We start from the raw sequence: 14,909 nt of genomic DNA on the forward strand, positions 1-14,909 counted from the left end.
TTTTTTTTCACACTGTATTCTCGGCATATAAGACGAAAAGTCAGCGGTCGTCTTATATGCCGGAAAATACGGTACTAAAAAACCTTTAAAAAATTCCAAGTGGAGGGAAATGGAGAATAAACGAATTTCCAAGATCTCCGCACAAACTGCAACAAAAATGACCTGATAACGTCATTCTATGGGTCAGTATGATTATATGATACCATATTTATTTATTTTTTTGCTGTACTGCTTTTATTTTTTTTTTCAAAGATATTTAATTTTCTTAAATTATTTTCTGCCACCATCTTCTGACAGCCATAGCTTTTTTATTTTTACGTCGACATAGTTGTTCGAGGGCTCATTTTTCTGCGGGACGTCCTGTAGTTTACGTTGATACCATTTTGGAGTACATATGACTTTTTCATCACATCCTACTACATTTTTTTCAGGAGATGGGGTGACCAGAAAAAAGCGCAATTCTGACGTTCTTTCTTTTTTTTTTTACGACGTTCACTGTGCAGGGGAAATAACGCATTATTTTGAACTTTTACAAACACAGCAATACCATATATGTTTGTTTTTTTTTATTGTTTTGAATAGTTTTTTATAAATATGGCAAAAGGTTGTTTTTTTTAAACTCCTATTATCTTTTATTTTTTTAAATAACTAGTAAAAGTTTTTTTAAACGTATATTTACTTTGCACATGTCATGCTTTGATCGCTCCTGCAGTATGATGCAATGCCATAGCATTACATTATACCGCCATCTGACAGGCATTCTGTCTAGCCATGCCATCGGCATCCTGCTATAACAGCTCTGGAGCCTTTCAGAAGGCACCCGGCTGCCATGACACCTGCATGGCAACCCGCGATCTCTGGGGACCCAATTCACAGCCGGAATCTGCATAATCCGACCCTTACACATCCGTTTTTTATCGCAATAACCGTGGCGTTTTGAACACCGCGGTATAACGCTCCCATTGAATACAATGGGACCCCGCAGGCACGCGCTTGATCGCTCTCTGCTCTATTTTGCTGTTTATTGCACCTCGTCACCCATCTCAATGATAAGGTGCGCTAAAACCTGATATCGGAGGTCCGAAAAAGGCAGTAAAATTGCGGCGGCGTGCTGACGGCATGTGTGAGAGTGGCCTTGCTCTGCATGTGCAGTCCTCTGGGCGGTCCTGAGGGGGCAGATTTATGAAACTGTCTAAAAGAAAACTTTCCTTTGCTGCCCACAGCAACCAATCACAGCGCAGCTTCCATGTTTATAGACCAGTATGAGGACTAAAAGTTGCACTGTGATTGGTTCTCTTTTAGACAGTTTCATGACTCCTCGCCCCGGGAGGCTCACTTCATACAGAACAGACCTTTCACATCTTGCAGTAACCTTTATGCACTTCTACAATGCATAGCATTCAATATGGAAATGCGTGTAGACGCTTGTAATAGTCACGACGACAATGGCTGATCTTCAGGCATGTGATACACAAAGCCCTGTGCGTGCAGCCGCTGGGGGGGAACGATGGAGAACAGTCACACATTCTGGAAGGCACCCGAACAGCTTGTCTCTATATGTTCTTCCTTCTTAGCCAATATCCTACGTTATTCTAGAACAGTGCACTTGTAGTTAGTTCAGACTCCTGCAATTATTTTATTCTTCCTTTTCAGCTTTTACATGTGTGATTGACTCCTGGGATATTCTCTCCTGTCAGAGCTGTTGTTTTAGGACTTCTCCATTTTGAGAGAGCGCAGCAGCTGCCGGAGGCTCCTGGATTAGGTTACAAAATGGCCAACTACTATCAGCTTCCCAAATCTTCCTTCTAACATCTCTACTGTGTTACTGCCACCTGCTGGCCGCTGACATCAGACTTCACAAATAATACAGTAACGCGGATCGAATCTTACAGATGGCTTCCTCCTGATACCCGGGCATCTTAGTCTGTTGCCGGGAGGATATTTATATGCAGTTTGCTCCATCTTTCTGTTTAGAGTTGACTTTTTGTAAACCTGCTCCAGAGTCATTGTCACAAGGTCCTTGAAGGCAAACTGTCATTTACTCAAGATGATCAAATAAGTCTTCAGTCTTGGCCAGTGCTGCTTGAGCATTAATCCATGTGCTAATAATCTCCATATTAGATGCCCAGTAATGACACCTTTAGCCTCAATTGTTTAAAAGTTTCCAATGGAAGCAGGCCATACACATGAGGCGAATGTTGGCCGAACCCGCTGGTTCCGGTAGGTAATGTGTATGGGGTGTCCTGCCTCTCCCGGAAGGTAGATGTTGGTGAAATCAAGCTGCTGGATCCTTCTTTCTCCCCATTCTTGCTCATTTTGCTCTCAGGGGACATAAGATGGCACTAGAGGTGTCTGGCAGCAGCTTAGTCTTTCTATTAACCCCTTAGTGACTGCCGATACACCTTTTTACTGACCTGACTAATGAGCTTTTAGCCTGTACATACATCTATTTAAGGCGATGGCTTAGCTGACTACTGACAGCCAGGCTCCTGCTCCAACTGCTAGATGCAGAGAAACCTCAGATCCTGGCGGTTTAACTCCTTACATGCCACAATCAGTAGCAACTACAGCATTTACGCAGATGACAGGGAGAGGGGGTTCCTGCTGTCACGTATTGGCACCCCACAGTGTGATTGCAAGGTAACAATGGGTTCCCATGGCAGCTGGAATCCTGATAAAGGCCTCCATGTCTGCCATGTAATGGCCTTTTTACATGGGCCGACAGTTATTTAAATGACTGCAGCAGCGCTAACGTCACCGCTAAGGTCGTTAGTAGAGATGAGCGAACGTACTCGGTAAGGCCGATTTCGCAATCAAGCACCGCGATTTTCGAGTACTTCACTACTCAGGTGAAAAGTACTCGGGGTCGCCGGGGGGCAGGGCATGGCGTAGTGGAGTGGGGGGTAGCAGCGGGGAACAGGGGGGAGCCCACTCTCTCTCCCTCTCCCCCCCCCCCCCCACTTCCCTCTGCAACCCCCGCTCACCCACAGCGCCCCCGAGTACTTTTCACCCGAGTAGTGAAGTACTCGAAAATCGCGGTGCTGATTGCGAAATCGGCGTTACGGAGTACGTTCGCTCATCTCTAGTCGTTACCTATCATGCTGAGCTTTTAGACCAAAAGACCTCACTGGGTTCCCGGAGACCTCTCGCTCAGCGCTTCACCTTCTATGTGTTTACCTGGAATGAGGATCCAGACATTGCTTTTTCACTGACTAAAAGCAATAAACAACGAACAAATAGTGAACAATTTTTTTCCCCGCATTTACGCAGAAAATTTATCACTCATTCGTTGATTTGTACAAATTTTGAGCGATAATCGTTCTGTGTAAATGGGCCACTACTCTGCCTATTAGGCCTCACCTCTAGTAGTGTCTAATAGGCTGCTGTCATGGGCTTAGTAGAATGCACTACATGTACTATCTTAGAGATCAAACTATCGCAATTTCAAGTCTACCCGGGGAACTAAAAAACGCGTCAAAAAAGCTCAATAAAGTTTGATTTACGTTTTTAAAATATCCAGTTTTTCCATATGAAAACCCCTTTTTCAACAGCTATTTTTATTTTTTTTAAAGCAGCACATAATAGGTATTACCGCGTTCGTAATGACTCAGAAAGCGAAAATCTTTTGTTATTTATCGCACAAGGTGAACGCCATTAAAGTAATTTTAAAAAAGAACGGCCTAATTGCTATTTTTCTATCGCCCGCCTCCCAAATAACACATTAAAAAGCAATCCAAAAGTCACCTATACCTCAAACTGGTAACAATAAAAAATACAACTCTTCCCACAAAAAACAAGATCGCACAGAGCCGATGCAGATAGGAACGTTATCATGTTAGTTTTACCGAATGGTGAACACTGTAAGAACAAAACTTAACAACAATCCATCTCGCTCCAAAAAAATTTAATAAAAGTTATAGAATACAGCATATGTACCCGCCATGTGGTGCCAATAAAAAATACAACTTGTCCAGAAAAAAAACAAGCCCACATATGGCTATGTCAACAGGTTATGCGACAATAACAAGCGCTTGGTCCTCAAAGCAAAAAATAGGCTTTTAAAGCTTATGCGTGTGTATGGAGAGGTCGGGGGGCATAGCTGTTGGCATCTTAACAGAAACATATTGAGGCTATGCCATGGCTTCATGACTGGTGGGGCCTCCCTGCTGGGACCGCCACTGATTGAAGGGGACACATGGCCGCTCTAGTAATGTGTGCCCTCCTAAGTTTCTTCCTGCACAGTCACTCCTGGCCACCCAGCCGCACTGCCGATTCCCTGGGGCTGATAAGATGGTGCGGTTTACACCATCACTGCTTCCCCTTCCTTCTCTGGATTAGCGGGGGTTCCAGAGGTTGGAACCTGTCATAGTAATGGCCTATCCTTGTGATATACCATCACTTTACAATATAGGAAGACCCAATATTATCAATATGTAATGTAAATGATCTATTTAGGAATTTATTTGGATAGTGGAGTTCTTTGACTCCTCAGCTTTTTCAAAGCTTTAGTTACTCGTGTTAGGCCGGACTCAGGCGGACGTAATTCGTGGCTTGCGGCCTGCAGTAATTATGCGCCGACATTGCATACTTACTGCGCTCCACCCGTTGGTATGTACTATATGGACTTATATGTGTCAAGATAGAACACGCTGTGATTTTTCTTCTGCACATTTTTTGCACAGTTTGTGTGGGCGGCAACATGGCCGCCTATAGGAAATTGATACAGAGCTTTCCGTGCGTGGAATAGGCTTTACCAACACGGTCGTATGAGCCTGGCTTTAGGCTGTATTATTTACATATTTTCTGTGGTTAATATACACTATCTTACCAAAATGAATTGGACACCTGAGCAAGAATTAAAAGTAGTATTTATATGTTAAGACTTAGTGGGACATCAGATACTCTCCGTGGCATACTTTCTAGTAATGTCTGATACACTTCAGTTGGTAGTTCCCTCTATTCATCCTGCAAATGTCTGGAGAGTTCTCTCAAAGAAGATGTTTCTGCCAGTCTACAATGGTGCAAGGAGCGTTGTCATTGGACAGTTGAACAATGGAAGAATGTTCTATGGAGTGACGAATCCCACTACTCCATCTTCACATCAGATAGAATACCTGGGTGTGAAGGAGGCCTGGGGAACGCCTTTTGCTGAGTTTGTTGTGCCAACAGTTAAGTACGGCGGAGGTTCTGTTATGGTGTGGGGATGGTTTACGTGGCATGGTCACGGCCCGTTGGTTGTAGCGGCAAGAATCATGACGTGGTAATTCTCTGGGAATGATGAGTCATACTTATAATAAGAGGCCTTGTCACAAATTGAATACTGTTTTACGTCGGTTTGAGGATGTGGATGTTCCACAATTAGACTGACCTGCACAGAGTCCTTACCTGAACCTGACTAACATCTCTGGGACAGACTGGAATGTCAGGTCTGGAAATATGAACATCATCCATTTTCTTTAAAAAAACAGGACAAACGTTTGCAGGATGAATGGAGGGAAATAACAGCTGATGTGTATCAGGCATTAATAAAAGGTATGCCTCGGAGAGTATCCAATGTCATTAGGGTCAAAGAAACCCCACTAAGTATTAACCCTTTCCAATCCACTGTCTGACGTCTGAAGACATTATGATTTAAGGCTGTACAGCTCCGATGTTGGAAGACGTCCGGCAGGGTTCTATTACTGTATATTGCCAGCCTCTCTGCTGTCGGACCCTATCCAACGTGTCACCTCATGCAGTACTGGCTTTAGCCAGCAGATAGCGCCGTTGTATAACGGCAGAAAAAGAGTAATCCCCCCCTAGGAAAACCAGGATACAGATTGGATTGGAAAGGGTTAACATATGGAAATAAATACTACTTTTGATTCTTGTTCAGGGATGCAATTACTTTTGGTAGGATAGTGTGCTGTGATAGTGCAAGCATATCTCATGGTGTTATAAATCATCCCCACTAGTCCGTGTGCTCGGACAGACACGACAATTTATTAGAAACCTATACATTTCTCATTATGCTGTGGAGGGAAACGGAAGTATCCGGAGCACAGGGAGAACTGCACCTAACTATTCGTTAATTCTGCCTTACCGTCTCACTGGAATCAATATAGCCGCTGTAGACTTAGGGATTTGTTTCTTTTTGGCTATTAAAAGATGACTGTATCGAACAGAATGTATCTTATTTTGCCGCTAGTCTTATGTATGTATTTATTTCTTCACTCCAGCCATTCTGCATCGGAAGAGTCTAACCATTCTGCCTCCGAGTCAGGCAGCCAATCAGAAAGTGAGCAGGCAAGCGAGCAGGCCAGCGAATCCAATAGCAGCTCCGGGTCTTCAGAGAGTCAGTCGGAATCAGAATGTGAATCAAATGGTTCTAAGACACAAGGATCGCTCCCTGATAGGAAAGAGAAGTGTCTTCCCAAGAAGGAGAGGCTGGCTGATGTGAAAAAGGTGAGCTCCACAGGTGCACAATAAGTGATCTACGGTGCGAGTACATGTGGGACTGTTTGCTGCTGACGGTGTCACACTGTTGGAAATGGAGTTTTAGGAAATGCCATTCATATACTGTGGCAAGCTGTTGTATCACTTGTGGTCTTGCCACAATTTTCCCATGGACTCCAATGGTGAAAACGGCATGTTAAACACAGTTCTAATAGCGTACGTAGTACAACGTGGTTTTCCATAAACGCAGTTTGAGGTAACCTTTCCTGGAACTTCTTCTTTATGAGAAAATAGCGACAAAAGCAACTGCAATTGGAACACGTTTTACCAAATTTAGGGCATGCTCACACGAGCGTAATCTAATAGCGTATTACACTCACGATGTACATGCACATAATATGCGGTAAATGCAGTCAATGAAAGTTCATTGATCCATTCACACTTGCATATATACATTAGGTGTAATAAAAAAGAATGCAGCCTGTTCAATTCTACTGTGTATTACGTGCAGTAGAGCCCTATTGTTCTCTATGGGCACGTAATAAACACTAAATATACGCAATTACTTTGCATATGTGCGGCGTTTATCCACAACGTCACTAAGCAATAGAGCGGGAAATTGAAAAAAGACTGCACATAATAGCATGTGTAAGGTATACGTGGCGATAGGTTGGCTCACACAGTGGGAAAATGCTGCATTATAAACCCATCATTGTACCCCACCCGGCCTTATATGTAGTAAGATCCTATTAATCCAGCAGATGGTCTGGATTATTGAATGATCGCAAGGAAATAAGATATAAAATGTACTTTGAACAATGAAGCAACTTGAGTCCAACAGTGGAGAATAAGATATTAACACTAAATGTGGAGCTGCTTTTTAATCAAAGGAGTCTCATTATTGGGACTTTCTGCTCAGTCGTTTCTTCCGTTTTGGGGAAATTTATCTTGCAGTTCTGAGTTGGAAAATAAAGCCAAATTATCAGAGTTTTCCAGTCAAATTCAGAAAGCCCGACCGAGTCCTTAAGTATTTTGTCCATTTGTGTCATTGGATTGTGTTATAGCAGTTTTGATGATACAAATATATATATACATATATATCTATATGTATACATACACACACAATGTGAGAAGCTGGTTATCTTTTAGACTTGTTTTTTTTTCTTAGATGTGGGACGAATACCCCGATGTGTACGGTGTAAGAAGGTCAAACCGAAGCAGACAAGAACCTTCGAGATTCAACATCAAAGCAGAAGTAAGAACCAACATCTCACAGGAGCAAATACAGAGTAGTTAGACTCATTACATAAGATCATACAATCCATTTTCCATCTGTTATATCTCCTGCTGCCCTATGGTCAGTGCTCCAATGGCCCCTGCTGGTCTACTATTCATTTTCCTAGAGTAATGAAGTAACATAGTATATAAGGCCGAAAAAAGACACATGTCCGTCCAGTTCTGCCTATTACCACCCATTGTTTATCCAGAGGGAGGCAAAAAAAACCACATGAGGTAGAAGCCAATTTAAGTGCCTAACTGGCTTCTGACTGCTGCTACCGATCACTGGCTTTACGTGCCACAGGCCGCACATGCTAACATGTTTGTCAAAGCCGACAACTGGTGCCGCCATGGCACATCATTGCCTCAAGAACTAAAAGAGTGTTGCAGACCACCAGAGCATCAGTGCTAGAGATGTGTAGAATTTAACAGAATGTGATTGTTCTGAGTAAGTGAAACCAAGTAATCTTGTAGATATGATACCTTTTAATGGCTAACAAAAATGCATGATGTTATAGTGAGCTTTCCAACCTACTCAGGGTTCTTCTTCAAGCGTAGAACATTTCCCGCAGCTAGTTTAATTTAACTCTTTAATTGTAGAAGTAGAAAAGTGAGGATCTCTGTTCAAGTGTAGAGATTTGTTTGAAAAGAGCTTCCAGGCCTCATCTACACTTGTGTATTTAGGTCAGTATTTGTAAGCCACAACCAAGAGCGAAGCATAAAAACAAAAGAGATGTAAATCTTCCCATGATCGATTTTTTTTTTTCTGCTTCTGTTCCATTCCTAGTTTTGGCTTGCAAATGCTGATGCAAAATAATGACAAAAATATACAAGTCTGAATGAGGTGTAATAGTGATGATGGATATGGATGATGGATTATCTTCTTACACAGCAATGTAGCGCTTCTAATCCATAAACCTGCTTAGGTAATCGGGTTTTTATACATGCAGGCACACAGGACCCCAACAAACTGCACTGTAGTGATCTGTCATGTTTGGGTCTCCTGCCGGCGGTCCTTGAATTCGGCTGTATCATGGACACAGAAATCTGTGAAATTGGTTGGGTTACGCTGAGATAGAAAGTTATCCCGTAACCACAGGATAGGGGTTCGCTGGGGTTCAACTGCTGGGGCCCCCACTGATCCCGAGAATGAGGGACCCTAATGTTCTTGCATGAACAGAGCAGCTGTCCTGTGGATTGGGGGTAACGTCTATCTTAGCACAACCCTTTTAAAGTACAGTCTTGTCTAAAATGTATTTATGGGGTGTGACTATAAATCTGGGTGCCACAGGCAATGGATGGTTATAGATGACACGGTTACGGGTCTATTATTTATACTCGTTTGTTTCTTAGACCTCAGATTCTGAAAATGAAAGCCCGAGGAGGAGGAGTGCAAGAATGGCAAGCAAAAGGTGAGTCCTTGGCTAGCAATGTGGCATGCTTTGCAGCCTTGACATGCGCACCACTCAGTTTCATTCATCCTTTATATAAGACAATGCTTACGTTATTTTCACAGAGAGATGAAAAAACTTTCAGATGAAGACGACGATGAAGATGATGACGATGATAGCAGTGGAGAAAGTGACATAGAACGACCAAAATCCAGATCCAGACAATTGCCATCCAGAAAGTATGTGTGAATATTTTATTGCTTCTATGAAGTCCACAAGCGAGGTGTAGTTAAAGTGAATCTGTCATCTCCTGTTAGCCCCATTAACTGGAGTACGTCAGCTCTGAATCTGCAACTGATCTGCAAGCCTGCCCTCCTCGTTATTCCTCCACTGCCCTCCAATAAAACCACATCACAATGCATTCCGCGGATTACTTATGGCTGTGGACATAATGAGAGGAGTTGTTCTCTTATCATGGGCACATGCCTAAGTAACATACATAGTAACATAGTATGTTAGGCTGAAGGGAGACAATGTCCATCTAGTTCAGCCTGTTTCTACCCCTGTCCTTGTTGATCCAGAGGAAGGCGAAAACCACCCAACAGGCAGATGCCAATTTAGCTCATTTAGAGGAAAAAATTCCTTCCTGACTCCATAATGGCAGCCAGACTAATCCCTGGATCGACGTTTGAGTTCCTACCTAACTCCAAGACCCGGATCAACAACCCGCTGGTCACCTAATGTCTATATCCTGTAATATCATAGTGCTGTAAAAAGGCATCTAGTCCCCTCTTAAACTCCTCAATGGATTTTGCCATCACCACGTCCTCAGGCAGAGAGTTCCATAGTCTCACTGCTCTTACAGTAAAGAACCCCCTTCTGTATTGGTGATGAAATCTTCGTTCCTCTAGACGTAGCGGATGCCCTCTTGTTACCGTCGCAGTCCTGGTATAAACAGATCATGGGAGAGATCCTTGTATTTCCCCCTAATGTAGTTATACATAGTTATTTGGTCGCCTCTTAGCAGTCTTTTTTCCAGGGTGAATAATCCCTGTAGTAGTCCACAGGATGTAAGGAGTGGCAGTTAGCGAAGGAATGGTGAGGAAGGCAAATATTGGAGAGGCATCTGCTGACTCAGTCCCGCATCTCATATGAGCCCATTAGTTTATGGGGCTCATAGGAGATGTCAAATTTACTTTAAGGAGAACTTGTCACTAGGGCCAAGCTCTTTACGTTAGAGCCTCACTGTGATGCCCTACTAGAAATACACTAGCTGTGTAATGAGGAGGCTCAAATGAAAGGACTTCCTAGTTCTCAATCATATAGAGAGTTGTCTAGAGGGCTATAATTGTAACCACAACTCTATTAAGGAATCATAGTGACATCCTCCTTTTTATAGGTCTGCCATATTGACCCTTGTTTTCAGTTGACGGTCACACAAGTATATGTTATACAGTATTATAGAACATAGTATTGTTTCTTGAAATGTCTTAAGTTTATATCATAACTATTTTTGCAAATTAATAAGAAAGTTTTTTAAAATTTTTTTAAAGATCAACCAGAACTTTGGTACGAACCCAAAAGAAACTGAAGCGTGGAAAAAGGAGGAAGGCTGATTCCAGTGAGGATGAAGACGACGATGAGGATGATGATGCTCCTAAGAGACAGACACGGCGGAGGGCAGCTAAACATGTTAGGTGTGGTAGACCTTTTTTAAGTTCTTCCCTTAACTATCTCTCTGCGTTTGTACCGTGCAAGCACTAATAAACCTGAAGTTGGCCATGGACATAGGATAGCTTTGGGTTGATGGCCGACCACTATCAGCCCCAGTTACCAGTAGTAGGAGGCCGATAATTGGCTGCCAGGCACTGCTGGTATAAACATAGAAACTTGACTACAGAAAAAGACCACATGGTCCATCTAGTCTGCCTTTACATTATTGCATGTTTATTTCTTAGGATAGATATACAGTACTATGCAAAAGTTTGAGGCAGGTGGGGTAAAAAATACTGCAAAGTAAGGATGCTTTCAAAAATAGAAGTGTTAATAGCTTAGTTCTATCAGTTAACAGAATTCAAAGTGAATGAACAGAAGAGAAATCTAAATCAAGTCAATATTTGGTGTGACTGCCCTTTGCCTTCAAAACACCCTCAATTCTTGTAGGAAGATTTGCAAAATTCATGGATTTTGTAGGATTATAGTCAGGTGTGTGATTAACCAATTTTACCAAACAGCTGATTATGATCATCGTTCTCATGTAGTCATTAACTAAAACATAAACAGCTGTATAGGAGGCTTACAATTGTGTGAAGAACAGCCAAACTTTCCTGCAAAGGTGAGATTGTGGAAGACATTTTCATTTCACAGATCATACAGCATGGCAAGACTAGAGATGGGAAGGCCTGGGAAAAAACAGTTTTTCCCAAAGCCATATTTTTGTGTAGACTATGTTGTTTTTGGATGATAAATAATATATCTATGACATGGTATTCAAACTATATAACATGAAGACCTTAATGAAAGATTTCTGAGACTTTTTGTAAAGTCTTAAATTATTCCAAGTTCTCTCAGCTGAAGACAAGCAAATCCTGAAATAGAATTCAAGCAACTCAATGCAGTTCTCAAACAGGAGAAATATGCATTTGTGCCACTAGGGGCACTACAGGGAAAAGCCTCCAGTTTAGGTTACTATAGTACCTGCTCGGACCTCCTACAGTTGAGTAATTGTTGGTATACAGGAGATGACAGTTTCTGTCCTCCTCTCAGGCCTTACCTGATAGGTAAGAGGGTAAATTTGTCTGACAAATTAGTTTCTCTTTTGTAACCCTTAAATGATTACCATTCATATTCTTCACCATCACAGCATAACGTTTACCTATAGTCTGCTCAGTAAATAGGTCTTTATTTTCCTCCCCTCAGTAAAATGGTGAGACCAACATCTAGAGTTTGGAGACATTTCCACAGTGCAATTTCTGCTGAGAACAAAGCTGCAGTTTGTAAATATTGTGAGAAGAAATATTCTTTTCCAAATGCTACAAGGATGACCAAACACATTCTTGCATGCCAGAGGTGCCCTAAAGACATTAAAAAGTACTTTATGGACTTTAATTGAAAGGACAAGGAGCTTTTCCTTCCAGAGTTCTAATTCCAGAAACACTATTTCTGCTGCTTCTGGATCATTATAAAGTATTTCTACACCAGCAGCATCTTCAAGTAAAGAAGTGTTGCAAAGCACTGCCTCACAAACATACACAATAGCTTCATTTATAGATAGAATGACAACTGAAAATGCATATTGGCAGGAAGCTTACGACCATCATATAATTTTCCAAGCAGACGGTCCTTGAGCAAACCTCTTTTGGAGTCTGAATAGGAGCGCGTGATGGAACCTGTACTAGGAAAAATCAGTGGAGCACTATGTCTTGCAGTACTTACAGATGGATGGACAAATGTTCGGGGAGAAGGAATCATCAACTTTGTGATAACAACACCTCAACCAAGAAGCACTTAGGCCTCATGTCCATGGCTAAAATATATTTAAAATCCACAGCGTGATCCGCGCCCCATAGGGATGCATTGGACACCCGCAGGTAATTAAATACCTGCGGATGTCATGTTCCCCTGAGGCGCAGATTGCGTGTGCGGGAAAACACCTGCAGCATGCTCCATTTTAGTGCGGGTCTCCCGCAGGCTTCTATTGAAGCCTATGGAAGCCGTCCGGATCCGCGGCACACCCGCAGCTGAATTCCTGCTCTCCGGCGCGGGAGAGCAGGAGTTTAAAAAAAAATAAATAAAAAATAGAGTGCGCGGCGCATGCGCGCGGCACGCTGCCGGCGTGCCAAGCATATCCGCCGGGCCGAAGAAACAAGATCTGGCCGCGACGGAGGGGAGATCCGCAGCGTCCGGACAGGTAAGTAATTCTTCTTTTAGGCCTCATATCCGCGGGAAAGGAGGGACCCGCTGCGGGATACTGCATGAAGAATCCACGGCGGGCCTGATTTTCCCCGTGGACATGAGGCCTTAAACTGGAGAGAACAGACCTACTGCAGAGTATATCAGCAGTGACATATGTGCAGTTGTAGAGACAATTGAGAGTGGTGAAGTATTTGCTTTGCTGGCTGACAATGCAAGTAATATGAAAGCTGCATGGGAAATCATAATGGACAGGTATCCACATATTACTGCAATAGGATGTGTAACTCATGGACTATACTTACTTCTTGGTGACTTCATGAAACTGGACGCCCTTCAAAGGATTTATAGAAGAACTAAAGAAGTGATCAAGTATGTAAAAACTACTCATGTTGTCACCGCAGTCCTCAAGAAGCAAGAAGAAAAGAAAAGATGCACAGACTAAAATAGTGACCACATGGCTATGATAAAACATCTGTATTTGAAAACTTAAGTGCATCTCCACTTACAACCGCTGAAAAAGTAAAGTGAAAGACTTTATTAAGAAACAGGAAGTTTTCGTTGCCATCCAATACATGCTGCTGCAAATCTACTGGATCCAAGATTCAAAGGCAGTGGTGAAGTGATGAGAATACAGCCGCTGCATTTGACTGGCTTACGAAACAAGCTGCGCATTTAGGACTTGATGTCGGAAAACTATTTTCAAATGTTGCAGAATATAGAAGATCTTCAGGGATTTGGGCCCGGAATGCATTCCTGCCACATTGTAACAAGGTCTCTGCACCACACCACCTCTGACACCACTTGCATCTCGCCTCCTGCAGATTCCTGCATCTTCTGCTGCATGTGAAAGAATCTGCTCTATGTTTGGTTTTATTCATACCAAATCAAGAGACAAGATACTTATCCATCATGGAATACCATCAGGGAGGCGTCTGATTGGCTCCAAATGTATTCTGTGGCAGGACAACAACCCCAAACATAATAAGAAGTATCTTAAGCGTAAAGAAGAACAAGGAGTCCTGGAAGTGATGATATGGCCCCACAGAGCCCTGATCTCAACATCTACCAGTCTGTCTGGGATTACATAAAGAGACAGAAGGATTTGAGCAAGCTACATCCACAGATCTGTGCTTAGTTCTCCAAGATGTTTGGAACAACCTCCTTGCCGAATTTCTTCGAAAACTGTGTGCAACTGTACCTAGAAGAATTGATGCTGATTTGAAGTCAAAGGGCCGTCGTACCAAATACTCATTTCATTTATTAGATTTCCTTTTTGTTAATTCACTTTGCATTTTGTTAATTGACAAAAATAAACTAACACTTCTATTTTTGAAAGTATTCTTACTTTGCAGCATTTTTTCCCACACCTGCCTAAAACTTTTACACAGTACTGAAAGCTGATCCCAGGTTTGAATTCATTTTATGACGATTTTCCAACCACGTCTGCTGAAAGTTTGTTCCAAGCACCTACTACTTTAAAAAAAAATATATATTTTGTGACGTTGCTTCTGATCTCCCCCCCAACTAATCTCAGATTCTGCCCCTTGTTCTGGTGTTTAGCCTCCTAATAAAATCTATTTCCTCCTTGGAACTTATTTATAAGTAACATATATAAAGGTTTTGATCATGTCCCCCCTCTTCCATCTTTCCCTAGGCTATAAATATTAGAGTCGGAGTGGAAGCTGCTGCTCTGACCCCTGTGTAGTGTCCGGGGCTTGTAACTGCAGATACATCGCTCATAGCGCTTGTAATTGCAGGCGCAACTCCAATTGATTTCAATGAGTTACAAGTGCTGGCCACTACATGGGCTGGAGCAGCAGCTCGCACTCCGACCCCATTGTATACTGGCACTGTCAGTGCGTGCCAGATCGGCCGATTAGTAAGGGTTCA

The 14,909-nt window shown here is 42.5% G+C and overlaps 1 protein-coding gene across 4 annotated transcripts in view; it reads left to right on the plus strand.

Moving 5' to 3' along the window:
• The window catches only part of CHD2 (chromodomain helicase DNA binding protein 2), an 81,041-nt gene that overhangs the window by 23,299 nt on the left and 42,833 nt on the right, over positions 1-14,909 (plus strand). For 3 of the 4 annotated variants that reach the window (XR_010790396.1, XM_066592828.1, XM_066592830.1), the window contains exons 2-6: positions 6,219-6,444; positions 7,604-7,690; positions 9,067-9,125; positions 9,206-9,343; positions 10,658-10,801. Coding sequence is in view for 3 of the 4 variants with exons in the window: in XM_066592828.1 (XP_066448925.1) it covers positions 6,219-6,444; positions 7,604-7,690; positions 9,067-9,125; positions 9,206-9,343; positions 10,658-10,801 (654 nt within the window). In the remaining variant the exon portion in view is untranslated. The remainder of the gene's footprint in view (positions 1-6,218; positions 6,445-7,603; positions 7,691-9,066; positions 9,126-9,205; positions 9,344-10,657; positions 10,802-14,909) is intronic. The other variant, XM_066592829.1, reaches the window with a different exon arrangement.

The sequence above is a fragment of the Eleutherodactylus coqui genome, chromosome 2, assembly GCF_035609145.1.
Source record: "Eleutherodactylus coqui strain aEleCoq1 chromosome 2, aEleCoq1.hap1, whole genome shotgun sequence".
NCBI classification, from domain to species: domain Eukaryota; kingdom Metazoa; phylum Chordata; class Amphibia; order Anura; family Eleutherodactylidae; genus Eleutherodactylus; species Eleutherodactylus coqui.